The sequence below is a fragment of the Suillus clintonianus genome, assembly GCF_016758775.1.
Source record: "Suillus clintonianus strain FC179 chromosome Unknown DEU56scaffold_156, whole genome shotgun sequence".
Lineage (NCBI taxonomy): Eukaryota > Fungi > Basidiomycota > Agaricomycetes > Boletales > Suillaceae > Suillus > Suillus clintonianus.
The window spans coordinates 1-14385 of NW_024539380.1; the positions used below are offsets into that span (position 1 = coordinate 1).

Here is a 14385-nt window from a genome sequence, read left to right on the forward strand (position 1 = left end):
AGATATATTGCTACAATGAACCACGGATTCACAACTTACAACCCCCTCGGGCCCGCTGAGGAATTTAGATTGCCATTCTGGACAAAATCACTCTAGTAGAATATAACTAGGGATATACACGAAGAGACAATATTACTGAAACCAAACAGCAATCGGACGTTGAAAATCTGTCCGGCATCTCGGGAAGTCGAACTGTAACCAAACATCCACCATAAAACCGCGCCTTTGCCGAATCTGGACTCTACCCGGGCCGTCGTACCCTGTAGCTGATCGACATCCCAAACTCACATTACCCTGGCGTCGGGAACGAACTCCCAGATCTGCGGAAAATGACTTACAAACAAATTGTACTACGCACCATGGGTCTGCTGCGACCGAAAACCACTTCTGAGGCTCTAGACCCCACATACTACGTGCATCTTCCCCATCCCCAATACATGCAACTCCTTCTAATTATCACGCGACTACCGCTTCACCATCAAGACTGCCGTTACAGTGCTCTCGTGATCACTTGGAACGAGCTGCAACATTTCACCAGAGACTGATGGTCAGCATTGTCCAGGAGGGTTTGAAGATTGTGAGTGTCTTGCTGCTACTGAGGTGCGTGTACTGTGGATTTGTTACTGCTTCACTACATCAACATGCCTCTCTATAGACACCCAGGTTTTCTGTGAGCCCATATTGAAGTCCCTCAATCTTTCACTCGTCTCGCGGAGTGTTCGCCAGTGCGCCACTGTTGCGTCGCTCACGCTGTCAGTCCGAAGATCATAGAATTTCATGTTGGGGCATCCCAAGTCGACGAAGCTGTGAAGGTTGCAGCAGTACTGTCCTTTCTATTTCTCAGCGCAACCCACATCTGTCATTGCATTGAAAATAAATCGTTCAAGAAGCTTCAGGGAAGGATTCAAAAGCAGGAGACGGTACAAAATATGCTCAAGATATTTATTTCAGCTCGGAAGCGGAGTTGTGAGCAAGGCTGGGCGGAGGGAAAGGCTGCGGTTGAGATGATTACCATAGCATAAGTATTAACGCAAAAGCTCGTCAGCGCGAGTGTAGCATTTTCAAGCCTCCTCTTGGCGCTTGAAGACGAGGACTCCAGAGCAGGAACACAGCGAACCCGATATATTTTCCCGCCGATGCGCGCAAAGCAAGACCTCAAGTTACCACAGATCCAGCGTGCAATTTCGACCTCTTCGTATCGAGATAAGTCGCAGATGAACGGTGAAGAAGGAACTTTCGTTATTTCCACTATCGTGATAAAAGTCCATCACGCTTTTTTGAGACTGCTAGAGAATTGCGCGTCAGATTCGGGCATAAACTGAGCGACTGTCTCGTGTCTTCGAGTCCGTCTCATTGAGGAGATGGAGTCCGTGCACGAGAAAAACTTGTTCTAGTACTTTCAATGCACTGTCACGGGTCATCCATGATTACGTTCATTTTTGCGAAGGCTAGCCTTGGCTAGACAGACATAATATGGGCTGGGGGATATGATGAGACTGTCCGAGACTGATTGCATCTCGGGCGGACGTGTGGACAGCCTGATTTAGTTGTGGCTTGATTGTGATCAGGAGGTGAAACAGTTTTTTTTAGCTCGTTCACCACTCCCTCCCGCCATTTCTCATCATCATGCTGCCCCTCCATTTCTCTTTTCGCCGACAACTTAACAATAACATGTTCTCCTGGGGCATTTGAATCGTAATTTTTGATGACAGTGCCTGGTGTATCGATCGAGCGGGGATAAGGGAAGTTTTTCCTCCTTGGGAATCGTGCAATGACGGGAATGACATGTCTGTATGATTGTCTCCAAAATGTTCTGTAAAGATTTAGTGGATGAACCGTACTTCTATCTTGATGTTGTTAACGTTGCACTGGGGGTGCTTAGTGGAGATTGCATTGAGGCTCAGAAGGATTTAAAGAAAAATCGGAAGGTAGCGAGTCGACTCGCACTCGAATAGAAGACGATGCCGCACAATTTACATTGAGACTCGATTGAATAACTCTGCTAAAGCGTGAGAGAGAGGTAGATGCGAAATCGAGATGTGACTACACCGCGAAAGTATCAGGGAAATAACTTCATGTACACAGATACGGTAGAGAATTCATGATCAACGACTCGTAATTCTGAGCCAGACGAAAGCAATACAACTACACACCGATATGAATAAACACCATCCTCTGCTCGAGCGGCACTTTCGTCATCACGGCGTTTGTAGCACGGTTGAGTGCCCAGGCTGCCTTCGTACAGTCCAAGACACCGTCCTCCGAATCCTCGAACATCTTCTCATAGAAAGCTTCCACGACGTGTTTGGCGAGAGCGTCATTGACCCCCCACAGCGTGCCAACGACACTCTTGAACCCCGAAAACTGGAGTCCAGCTGCGAGGTGGATGGCTTCGTCAGGTGTCTCCTCATCGCCGACGGCGGTATGACACGCTGACAAGAATGCGAATTCAGCTTGCGGAGAATTGTTCTCCATGATGTCGAGCAGCGTAACGGGTTTGTCTCTCATGGAAAAACATGAGTTATAAGGCTGCTCAAGGTCTTGCTTGCCGTGACAAGCGAGGTGCACCCAGGTGTTGCACTGCAAAGCGTTAAGCGCACCTGCTTGTGTGGCTTCGTCTTTCGAAATATTAGTGAATTTGATGTTGGGAGGGATGAGTGTATGGACAAGCTCAAGCTCGCTGTCGACAGCCGGGAGCACGTCGCCTTGCCCTGCGCCTGGTTCACTTTGTCCGATCGCCGCGAAGGACGGAGTCACACATGTCTTCATCGCCTGCCGAGCTCTAATAAGAGCTGAAAGTGTGGGTGTATAAGAGCAGATGTAGAGATCCTCCAGGCATGGCTCGCCTCCAGAGCGATCTGCATTCGTTCGGAAGGGATTAGCTGCATGGAGAGGGATGGACGTGAAGGCTGCCGTTGGACACAGCCATATTCGAGACCGGTGCTGCAATTTTAGGTCATGCTGGAGGACGTTAACGATGGGTAGCATGATCTCGTCCCATAATATCCGCAAGCGTACTCGCAGCTTCTTCCTCGGTTCCGCTGGGTGCATACGAGCCGCGTGTCGGATTGCTGTAGCGAAGTCATCCTTGAGCTTCTCCAGATCTGTGAGCGTGATGCGCGGGAAGCGAACGTGACGGGGCTCTCCTGACGTCGGGACAACAATAGCGCTGCACGAGTATTTGCTAGCAATGAGGATGATAACCGGGCCATGGCGTGCTGCCACTTGCAAGTCTTCGTATGAAGGTGGGAGGAGGAACCGCGAGAAACCTTGAACATTGCGTATCTCACCTACTACGGCATCCCATTGTGCTGTAATTCTCCTGTACTGTGTTTCTGCTACTTCGGCTGCAGCTCTGTCCACGATGGTTGCAGAACCTTGAGCGGCGTTGGAAACACGTTTGCTCGACTCTGAAAATTCTTGCGCTAGATGCGGATGTCCCGATTCGAGGTCTTCAACTGGAGTCTTGAGTCGAGAGGCCAATGACCACTGTTGGCCACGGCCCTGCTCCACAAGTTCGACAGCGTGTCGTAGGCTGTCATAACGTATGGCACATGATGCTGCATCTACAGGTAGTGATCTAGCAAAATGGAAAGCAGCAGCAGCTTCATGCCGCGAAGTGGTTGATGATCGTGTTGCCAAATGAGCATCCATAAGCTCAAAAAACGTTGGGTAAGCCTCCAGCGCGGAACCATCACCAAGTTGCTCGGCTACAACAGTCCAGTGACATGCCTGAAGGATACGTTGTGGGAACCCTTGAGTTGGGTGTCGTGATGCGAGTCTGAAGTTCTCTACAACAAGCGACAAATCGGCGGGGTCGCGCTCCATCTCATAACGAGACCCATAGGCATCCTTCAGGTGTAAGTAGCTGAAAAAACGGTCCGGGTGCAGTGAAGGTAAAGCCTCCAACGATTCTTGGCAGAGACGAATGGCCTCCTCGACGTTTTCATTCTTCCCGGTTCGCAAGAAACGAGAGCAGAGCACCGAGCTCAAATTGAACAGATTTATATGGGACTCTGAACCATCAAGCCGTGTTAATCGAAGGGATTCACGATATAGATCAATGGCCTCGTTGAGATCTTCGATGACAGGTAATGTATCATATCTTGTTGTGAGCACGTTGGCAAGGTTGTTAAGGATGGTGTCGTGATATGGATGCCCAGGTGGGCACAACGTTAGTGCCTCGCGATAGAGGCTGGCCGCTCGGTTGATGTCAACAACATCACTGCGTTCATTAAAACGGATGCAGAGGGCGCCCCCTAGGTTGGCCAATGAGAAAAAACGAGATTCATCCCCAACAGGGCGCAGCCACAGCGCTTCTTCGTGCACGGAGATGACCTCGTTGAGGTCATGAGATTTGCCTTGGTGATCAAAGCGGGATTTGAGTGAGAAGGCCAAGTTATTCAGAAAGGTACCACGGTCAGAATGTCCCTTGGGGCACAGAGAAACAGTTTCACGAAGAAGTTGTATGTGCTCATCTACATCATCAATGCTGCCCCATTTTGTAAACCGTGCTTTAAGTGACTGTGAAAGCGCGGCGACTACCTCTCTACGGTATTGATGACTCAGAGGACAGAGCTCGAGCAAGACTCGTCGAAGGTGGGTGCTTTCATCTGATGGATCAATCGGAAGATTGTTGCACCGCGAGATCACATAATCGACCGCGCTGTCTACGCCGATGCTACGAAGGTAGGTACCCTCTGGACAGAGGGGCAGCAGCTTGCAGCACAGTTGAACAGATTCGTGAATGTAGGTGATAGTGGACTCCCTGGCGTAGTGCCAGTTCAATGCATAAATGAGATGATAGAGAGATAATGTGTGATCTGGGTGACCTTGCGGACGTAATGCAAGGGCTTTGCGGAAGAGGAAAGTGGTGGTATCAATGTCTTGAAAATCATTTCGAATATAACCTCGAAGGCAGGCCCATGCGAGGTTGGTGAGAGTCGCTGCATAATTAGGATGGTCTACCGGACAGCGGTCCAGAACCAACTGAAAATGCCGCACAGCATCGTTCAGGTGAGATACCCTCCTCCATCTGCGTAACATGTATTTGGCGAGTCGTGCGTGGCCTGCATCTGTGTCTCGAGCAATTTTGCAGTCGATAATACACTACAGTTGGTGTTCGGTCAGAAAAAGCCAACAATAGAGGCCAGTATAACTCACATCAAAAAGTGCACCATCCTGATTGCCGCAATAATCTACAAGAGTGGATTTCAGTGCGAGGGAAGGGCGGACACCACGAACAGGTGGGAAGGACAGTTCTATGGGATATGAGTAGATGTGCATGAATGAGAAGTAGGTTACGTACCGAATAGCTCGTCTTCATGATTGAGTAGGTCACGCCATGATGTTTGAAGTTTTCCAATGATTTCGCCATTGCCCAGCATGTGGTCGAGCTCAAAGGTCGCCCTAATCTCCACTGACAATTTCGGTGACACATCTAAAGAACTACAAGCAGATGATGAGTTCTCAAATCGCATCCGAACATTTTCATGAACTTTACAGGGTCACGGTATCTCCCCACACTACAGAATCGTCTGATGATAAGAGACTGCTGGCTGATTTCCATCGTCTCTTCGAGTCGACATTGATGGATATGTAAATGCCAGCGGGAAAGCGGGATGAAGGAACTTGAAGGTTTTTTGCGCTGATGACTGTAGATGAAGCGTGAGGATCACAAGACAGATGCGAAAGTGATACAGAGTGACCCACCTTCGAGTCTGATATATTGGCTTGCAATGCTAGTAGGCGTGATGATGCGACGAAACAAACGGCGAACAATACGGTGCCTCGGAGATTGAGTGGGGTACATAGCGAGTGGTAGGACAAGACGAGTTGGACCGTGGATGGAGTTCGGCTGGGGAGAAGAAGGTTCAGGGTTCAGGTGATCAGGCTGCGCGTGTATTTATGATGTTATTGAGGGCTGTTCGGCACGATAGATGCTGGTACGATTAGGCTGAGCGCTGAGACCAAAAGATGGCCGACTAGGGTTAGCGGGAGAACCTGTGCTGGAGAATTGGGTAATGCCAAGGTCAGACACATCAGAGATAGTGGCATGCCAAAGCTATGTGAGACTCTAAGCGTCCTGCAATGTTTGCTACTCCTGTACTGAATCACTGGTACGACTCATGTAGCACACTAAGGCAAAATGTAGCATCGAGTTGATTTCTGCACACAGAAAAGCCGAGTGATCATACCCAGTGAGAATCGGACCTACTGGAATCAACCGAGGTGTACTGAAAAGGCGTTGCTAGATTTCCATAGTTGTTGGTAGCCAAATGAGACACACAGTACATTTTTTTACTACCTTAATCTACTAGGATGATCTGAGTTCGCGCTACTTTGCTGTACCTAGATTTCAGTAGATGAACTAATCATTCTCCTCTTGCTGACCAGATATACTGAAAACTATGCATTTCGACGAGAGCAGGTACATGCGAAAACAATGCGATACGGATCCGAAAGAAACACGCTTCCCCTCCTGCTACCTGGCTGCACTCCTACTACACCAGCTAGTAGACACACCCACCCGACAACTTCGCGATGTTCGTAGCATTGCAATGCGTCCACATCCCATCTGCAATCTACCAGAGGAGCGAGTTAGCATATAGAGTGTAAGATAATCTAGTACTCACCAATTGTGCGCACTCTGCACTATATTTCTGACAGTATTTGTTAGCGTCAAGTCAGTAATGTTTTTGAAAACATACCGATATCTGTTCGGCACTCAAGCAGTCCCAGTACGTCTTGAATTCTGCAGAAGAGCCTGACGGATTTGTTTGCTTCAACCACCGATGCGCACAAAGGTTCCTGTCGAGCTGGTTAGAAATGTTCGAGTCGAGTCGGAATAAACGCTAGAGCTAGGACATACCTGCCGTTCTTCGTGTTACCTGGCCGCATCTTCTTTGCAATCATGGGTCCTGATGGTGCCACAGGCTTCGGCTCACTGGAGCCCGAGTTTGATGCAGGTATGGCAGGGGGGATGGTAGTAGGAGGATCTGAGACAGCCGTAGTAGAAACTGCCAGAGTCGTCATCGGAGTCGCGTTACTATTCATGAATGCTGCACTATACAAAACAATCATCAGACACGTAAACCCAGTAGTAAAAAAGCATACAGAGGATTCTTAATAATAATCCTCGCTGTGCGCTTTGCATCGGGAATGGCATTGGGAATGGTAGAGTCGGAAATGGTAGAGTCGGAAATGGTAGAGTCGGGAACGGTACCCGGTGCGGTAGACATGCATGCTGCAGGAGAGTCATTGTCGGATGTGTTCGTGAATATGAGAGTAGCTTTATTGGATGAGTTTGCGACTGTGGGAATGCCATCGTTGGATGCGTTTGTAAGTATAGAAATGTCCTTGGATACGTTCATGCTAATAGAAGTGTTGGAGCTGGAAGTGTTTGTGGTAGTGGATACGTTCATGCTAATGGAAGTGTTGGAGCTGGAAGTGTTCGTGGTAGTGGATGGGTCTGTGTCCGATGTGCTTGTGCTTGCAGGATATTCAGAGGGCGTGGATGCAGTGGTATCATGGGGGGATGAAGTTGATGTCTCGTAGTCTATCAAGTTGCCACTGATAGTGGGCGACAATATAATGCTGCCGTCGGAGTCCTCGGAGTCGCCAACCCTGAGCCTCTTCATGGCACGTTCAGAGTCGTCATCGGAGATTTTCACTTTCAACGACTTGCGTTTCTTGCGCGACAAATTGTCCAATTTAGCCTCCGATTGAATCCCCTCAGAGTCAGTCAAGTATGACTGCTTCCAAGACGAATAACGTGCCGTAGCCAATGCGTTAATCTTCCAATAGTGTTCGCAGAATCCCACCTCGGGATGTGCCTTCACCATCTCTGCAATGAACTCATTCTTAACAGCAGAGCTCGCACCCCCCCAAGTGACAGGTGCAATGTGACGCGACTTGAAGCCATGCCAGATTGCCCGCATTGCCTGCCCAATGGCAGCAACATGATCTTCTGATAGTGGATGACCGTCCTTATCTTCGAGGAATGGAAATGCACCGCGGTCTGTAGACTGCGCATTCGCACTCTTGTCGTAGACCTTGAAGCTCTTGTGCGTCCAAAACCTGACATTGGGGTAGTCCGATTTATTGAGCTGAGGAGGGAGCGTTAATGTCATAGGCTGCAGAATGACAGGATGCTCGGTAGTGGTGCCAGGCTCTGATGGAGTTCCGACTTGAATCAGCCGAAGTGAGGCTACAAGTTTGTCATATGCATCTCTGAAAATTGTACATATTTGAGTAATTCACGGCGATGATAACCAAACTCACTGGTATGAATCTCGAGAGGCCAGCAGAACTGCATTCTCTGCACGAAGCGTTACAATAGTTTCCTGTAAGGCTTGCATTTGCTGCATATATGCGTCATATTTCATGTCAATTGAGCACTAATTCCATCATATACACATACCTTTGACAATAAGACACCTTGAGACCAGTTGGAGTGAGAATCACGACTCTCCTGAGAATGACGATGGAAATTATTTGGATCGGGTACCAGTGGCAGAGAACAATGATCATTAAGAAGAGGTGATGTGGACGCAGTATAAGTATTATCATAAGCATTAGAAGGGAGGAATGAGCGTAGGGGGGGGAAATTATACTCAGTCATTGTGGTGGTCATCGTGAGCAGTAGTGAGTAGACCTTCCACCAGATGCTCGAGTATTTCAGTCTCCGCTGGAAACTTCCGAATGGGAAGATTTCGTTCTAAGTCCTTTGAAAACATATGAATGGGAGCATACTAAGATGAGAATGAAGATGGTGAGATGACGGGAGGATGAGCGGGAGGATGAACATACTAGTACGGGACTTACATCAATCAATGTCACCGTTGTCGTCTTGTAATCCGCAGCGTGCAATGTCTAAACCTGTCTTCTCCACAAGGAAGAACCGCTCTTCTACTTGTCCGTTTGGAAGGGTGGGCTTGTGAGGTATCATACCAACAACTGACTGAATGGTGTTGACATCTATAACACGAAGACTTTCTTCACCTTCGTGAATGCAGGAAATGAGAGCGCCATAGGATAGAGCCAACAATTCTGGTTGGGGAAGTGAGTATAGCGTGATCAGGGCGACATTCACAAAGTGCCAGTTATTTTCATCTTCCTCGTTGTCGGAGTTGTGATCGTCGTTTTCCATGGCGAGTTGCGCAAAGTATAGTACTTCTGCAAAACGCTCTTGGCCGTGTAGGAGTACCTGACATTTATTGCGGTCAAAATCATACAAATGAGAAGAAAAAAATCAAACTTTGATGTTTCGAGCCATGCGAACATCTTCGGGTGACTTCTGGGTCTCTGTCCATGCAGACCTGGCAATCTGTCCATTAGGCAAGCGAAGGCGAGCCCAGCGGCGAAACTTGGGGGAGGGTCGACCTAGAAAGTCTGCGATAACGGCTGATTGAAGGCCATTGACAACAACGGGCTTTTTGTCGCTTTTGGTGAGAAGGATGTAACCATTCCCGAGATCTCGTGAGCCACGGGGGTGGAGGTTTTCAGCATGGTCGAACTGGGGAAGCATGGCTTTGAGCGCGTTTATTTGACAGCGGCGAATTCCTTGTTGTGCGAGGTTTGAGAATGGGTCCGATGGCTGCCTGATTTCTTGTCCGAGATTCCCTATTGTCCGTTCCATTGTCCACTGAGATGAACATATTGGTGAGCCAACTCGCGTGCACTCAAGCGCGACGTGATTAGAGAGGTGAGCACATGGGCGGATCATGTGAATCCGGTCGAAACGACGCTGGTAGTACAGGAGCTCAAACTCGTGTTCCCAATCTGCGAATAGTTGGCAAGCTTTGGCGATTTGTGCGGGAGTGATTCTATATTGACTCATGATGCGGAGAGCGGTCACAAACTTGCAGAAGTTTCGCCAGACGTTGTCAGGGAGAATTCCATAGAGAAGGGCTGGGCAGAGATAATACAGCCACGTTATATATTCAACTGCCTTGTAAAATGAGTTCATCTTGAGGTTTGGGTCACGAGGGGCAACATCGAAAGATCCCGGCAAGTAAGATTTGCAGGCAGCGACCGCACGACCATGTTCTTCCCAAGTATCTCCTAAAAGAACAACCCAGGGCCAGTTTTCACGAGTGTCGGTGCCACTGCAATCCATCGTGCCGCGCCAGAGATCGGTGTATAACGAAGCCATATTGGCTCCAGCATAGTGCATGATTTCAGATGAAAAACACTCGGGGACTCCAAGTACGTGCTGGGGCTGTAAGCCAAGGAGAATGCTGGGGCCAACAATGCCTGTCTCGAGGCGTCGTTTTTCGAATTGAGTTTGATTCGGAGACGCCATGAGATGTTTCAGTTGACGGACATAGCCTTCAGAGGTCCCGAGCGGCAGGTCGTAGACATTGACGTCGTCGTGGTCACACCCCACTACACTATAGTTGTGTGGCTTCAGAAGCACAGGATAATATTGTGAGGCGCCTGGTTTGCGACGACCTTTGATCGGACAGTGCATACGACAACCGACCTTGCCGGAGTGACCCACAAGATTGCTCATGCATATGAGACCGGGACCATCAGCACATGCAAGGAAGAGAAAGAGCCGTGAAATGAATGTACGATCCCTGGATGCGTCCCAAATCGTGAGACCTTCACGCTGAAGAGCGGAGAGATGGTGAAAGCCAGGAAACAGGAACGATTCGATAAACTTCGGTTTATTGGGTCCCGGAATGATAGCGCCAGGTAGGACATTCTTCTTCTTGTAGCGCTGGTCAGGGGAATGCTCGATAACGATCCAGATATAAATCCAGCAGTCCGAGGATTTGCTTTCGTACAGCTGTGCACCATCAATAGATATGATGAGTAACATATCTTCGGTTTTGATACGGCCATCCCGAACGGCATTGAGATATGCGCTACCTGTAAGGATGTCGTCATAAGCGTCTACCAGACCATCGTTTCGTTCGAGTTCATCGAAGATCTCTTGTGTGCGTCGCTCACGATAGTGCATCTTCTCGGCACTCTCAGGATTGCGCCAAAGAGCTTGTAATTGAGGACCTATTGGAATAGTATGAAAAACAGCCCGTGGATTCTTGATGCGACCGTTGGACTTCGTGAATTTGATCTGGTCGAAACGATGCTGACCACATTCCGGACACATATCATAGTCTGCGTAAGGCCCAACGAAGGCAGCGCACGAGTTGATACACATGTGGTCGACGAGAGACTCCACTCCACTAAGGTCGGCGAGGATTGTCTTGACACGGTGAAAGGGCGGAACATCAGAGTCAGGATAACACTCGATTACAGCCTCACGAATCTGCGCATAGGTATCTTGAGATGAATGTTCGAGTGCCATGAACATTCTGAGAGCGAGAATGGTAGATGGATCGTCGATACGGAGCGATTGTCGTGGTGGATTGCGGAGTCGTTCGAGTTTCTCGCCTTTGAGTCCTGTACCATCGTCGAGTGTAGCGTTTCGGAGAGCCTGAATAAAAGAGATGTCACGCTTGAGATTGTCAAGCCGAGCAGATGCTGCAAGTGCATCTAAGTCAAGGTCCGCAAGAGGGGATCGCCCGGGGTGTTCCTGTGGTTGGTCCCCATGAGGTGGAGGCTCTTGTCGCAGCGGCGGGGCCTCCTGAGGTGGAGCCTCCTGCGGTGGGGGATTGTTGTGAGGTAGGGGATTGTCTTGAAGTAGGGGATTGTCTTGAGGTAGGGGATTGTCTTGAGGTAGGGGTAGGGGATTGTCTTGAGGTAGGGGATTGTCTTGAGGTAGGGGATCGTCTTGAGGTAGGGGATCGTCTTGAGGTAGGGGATTGTTGTGAGGTCGGGGATCGTCGTGAGGTAGGGGATTGTCGTGAGGTGGGGGATCGTGCAGGGGATTGTCTTGAGGTAGGGGATTGTCGTGAGGTGGGGGATCGTGCAGGGGAGAGCTGGGATGCTCATATGTCTACCACCAGATAGTGACAATAGATTTTACTAAGTCAGTGAAGGAAAAAATTAGTATTTACATACCTGAGTATGCTGGCATTTTGATGGTGAAGCACATTCAGCACTGTCTAGCTCATTACTAGGCCGTTTGGAAGTGCCAGGCATATCATACTGCCCACTAGTAGATACAGTAACCTGAAAATTATCAGAGAGTCCTGCATTGGCAGCTCGAATGGCTATCCTCTCAGTGTCACTGGCAGCTTCGCGAAGGTGTCGGTACCATGTAGGCCGCGAACGGAGAGCGGTTTTTGTGCTGGCGCAGTACTTGCTACATATGCACCACCAGGTAGTTTGATCTGGCATTGGCTGATTGCACACGCGAGGGAGAGAATTGCAAGGACATCAAACTCGCAAGCTCGCAAGGACATGAAAAGTGCGAAGATCTCATATTGTATTGCAGTGGTTTGGACATTCAATGTGTTGGAAAGTGCAAGGTTGCGTGTAAGCTAATGTAACGTGTACTGAAACTAAGATCTCGGTATATTTGGGTCTACGACAAAAATAGAAATAGTATTTTGGTTGTTTGTGGTACATCCCAGTAGGTCCTATTTTCACTGGGGATCATACGCGAGTATGATTGAGCTGACAGTGCGATGAGGATTCAGGAAACGATGATTGAGAGTGTTATGGAAACACCAGGGACACTGGCAGTTAAGCTAAATGCGGCAGACGATATAACGAGTGACGTTGAAGAGCGTAACTGCGAGCTGGAACTACAGTCAGAAGCAACAGTAGATCAGTCTTTACAATACCTGGGAGTATGTCTTTCGTTGAACGAGCCGGCCTGAGCAGTAATACCCGCCTGAGCAATTGTCGCCCAGTCCATTTTTTGGTTCGAACTTTTCGTCTGCCGCTTTGGCACGGGTGTCCCGTTTCATCATTAACATGCGACAAGCTCCTTCTCCACGTTCTCAGGTAGTACTGGGAACATGTTTTGGCGACCCCACACGCAGAAAAGAGTATCGATGGTACAAAGTGGATAGTTTGGGCCTTCATCGGAGGGTTAGTTCAAATGGATGTCGAAGCACCCCTGGATTGGCCTGCAGAGGGATGGTTAGCATGAGATGATTGTTTCTGACTCGAACGTTGTCCCACGTATCACACATGGTTTGTATTTACATATATATCTCATTCTCTGCAGTGAAGACACACCTCCTTATGCGCGATTCAGAAAACGATTCTGTCAACGTCGAAAGTAGGTATTGTTAAGTACTGTGAAAATTGAAGCATGTCCGCTTTGAACATTCGTGAAGCGAGCATACCACTGCTCGAGCGCTTACAATGGAAGCTTGATATTTATCTTGACGTGAAACAGATCAACTTGAAATCATCCCAGGAGACAAAACCGAATCATCGACCGATGCCAGCATTAAGTATAATCCAATATTGTAGTCTATCTGCGCATCGTGATGGTGCAAGCAACCCCGTAAATACTAAAGTGGAAAAACGAAATAAAGACGGACGTAGCAAGGCGAACGTGCAGGCCGTGAAATAGCGACTGATGGTCACAACATCCCAGAACCAGAGTAAGTCGATAGGCAAGAGGCGGCGCACGGATCGTCGTCATACTGAATTTTCATCTCGGATAAACTGCCATTCCAGACCAAGTGCAGGCACCGTAACAAGTTCTACTGGTGTGTGAGCACTGTCGGCATCACCATCTGTCTTGGCACCAGGCGGAGGGGGAGGTGGGGGAAGCTGATGATAAAAACGCAATGCTGTATCTGGTCCAAACGATGATGCGTCGAACCCTGCGGATTGTCCTCCCGTTAACAATATCATGGCTCGTCCGAGTCTACCGTTATCGATCAACATGGAAGGAAGACACACCATCTTGTGGACGACCGGAGGGAGCGTGTCCTTACCTCCCAGGGCTACCTGGGCCATTTGCATTTGCACCGACGGGGTTTTGGGAGATGTGGGAAGGTGGGAAGAGAGTACGTGCCGAACCAAAGTTGTGCGTTTCACTGCGGCTGATGTCGATTGGTTGGACTTGTTGTAATGAGAAATAGGCGAGGAAGATGGAGGTGGGCGTCGAGCGTCCTGGTTGGTGTCCATTTGGGCGTGCTGATGTTGTTCACAGTTAGTATGACGAAGAGAAACAAAGGAGAGACTTACCTCGTCCTCTTCGTCCTCATATGTATCTTGTTGGTTGTCTCCATTGTATTCATTGGGCTCATTGGAACTTGAGCAGAAATCCCACACAACGCGTGGATGCACGGGATTGAGATATTTGCGCCGTGTGCTTGGTTGAGGAATAGGCTCGTCGAGGGTGTCTGAGTCTGCGCCACTTCAATATTCATGCATTCTTCGTGTTCGTTCCCTGCACTTCCTTCATTGTCGTCATTGAATCTGCCTCGTTATCAGTTCCTTGCCCTCCTCCAGACAGTTGCCTCACCTACGATCACCTCCTCAGCCTCTTTCTCTCCCTCTTCT

General features: G+C 48.9%; 5 protein-coding genes across 5 annotated transcripts; all 5 read right to left on the reverse strand.

Annotated features, from left to right (window-relative positions):
- Nucleotides 1-1963: 1963 nt before the first annotated feature.
- DEU56DRAFT_162591 (CHAT domain-containing protein) lies at nt 1964-5974 on the reverse strand. Its single transcript, XM_041344835.1, has 4 exons — nt 5713-5974; nt 5309-5654; nt 5164-5261; nt 1964-5109 (listed from the first exon to the last, which is right to left on the reverse strand). Exons 2-4 carry the CDS (start codon nt 5478-5480, stop codon nt 2146-2148), a joined length of 3234 nt encoding a protein of 1077 aa, XP_041201870.1. The 5' UTR covers nt 5481-5654; nt 5713-5974; the 3' UTR covers nt 1964-2145.
- Nucleotides 5975-6370: 396 nt separating this feature from the next.
- DEU56DRAFT_761457 (uncharacterized protein) lies at nt 6371-8532 on the reverse strand (the record flags this gene model as incomplete). The annotated part of the gene is made up of 8 exons (XM_041350538.1): nt 6371-6401; nt 6526-6584; nt 6636-6662; nt 6711-6810; nt 6872-7066; nt 7117-8232; nt 8284-8363; nt 8440-8532. The coding sequence occupies 8 exons, from the start codon at nt 8530-8532 to the stop codon at nt 6371-6373; spliced, it is 1701 nt and encodes a 566-aa protein (XP_041201871.1).
- A 2392-nt stretch (nt 8533-10924) lies between these two features.
- On the reverse strand, nt 10925-11482 carry DEU56DRAFT_707624 (uncharacterized protein; the record flags this gene model as incomplete). The annotated part of the gene is made up of 1 exon (XM_041347444.1): nt 10925-11482. A coding segment is annotated over one exon (558 nt), but the record flags the coding sequence as incomplete, so codon positions are not given.
- Nucleotides 11483-12457: 975 nt separating this feature from the next.
- Nucleotides 12458-13034, reverse strand: DEU56DRAFT_839673 (uncharacterized protein; the record flags this gene model as incomplete). The annotated part of the gene is made up of 1 exon (XM_041354919.1): nt 12458-13034. A coding segment is annotated over exon 1 (340 nt), but the record flags the coding sequence as incomplete, so codon positions are not given.
- Nucleotides 13035-13076: 42 nt separating this feature from the next.
- DEU56DRAFT_984878 (uncharacterized protein) lies at nt 13077-14016 on the reverse strand. Its single transcript, XM_041360013.1, has 3 exons — nt 13413-14016; nt 13230-13342; nt 13077-13161 (listed from the first exon to the last, which is right to left on the reverse strand). The coding sequence occupies exon 1, from the start codon at nt 14005-14007 to the stop codon at nt 13513-13515; it is 495 nt and encodes a 164-aa protein (XP_041201874.1). The 5' UTR covers nt 14008-14016; the 3' UTR covers nt 13077-13161; nt 13230-13342; nt 13413-13512.
- Nucleotides 14017-14385: the final 369 nt, after the last annotated feature.

Coding starts and splice junctions, on each gene's coding strand:
- DEU56DRAFT_162591 (XM_041344835.1), bottom strand. CDS start 5,480: ATGCGATTTGAGAACTCATCATCTGCTTGTAGTTCTTTAGATGTGTCA. Junction 5,262..5,308: donor TCATGAAGACGAGCTATTCG/GTACGTAACCTA, acceptor CATATCCCATAG/AACTGTCCTTCCCACCTGTT. Junction 5,110..5,163: donor AGGATGGTGCACTTTTTGAT/GTGAGTTATACT, acceptor CACCAACTGTAG/TGTATTATCGACTGCAAAAT.
- DEU56DRAFT_984878 (XM_041360013.1), bottom strand. CDS start 14,007: ATGGACACCAACCAGGACGCTCGACGCCCACCTCCATCTTCCTCGCCT.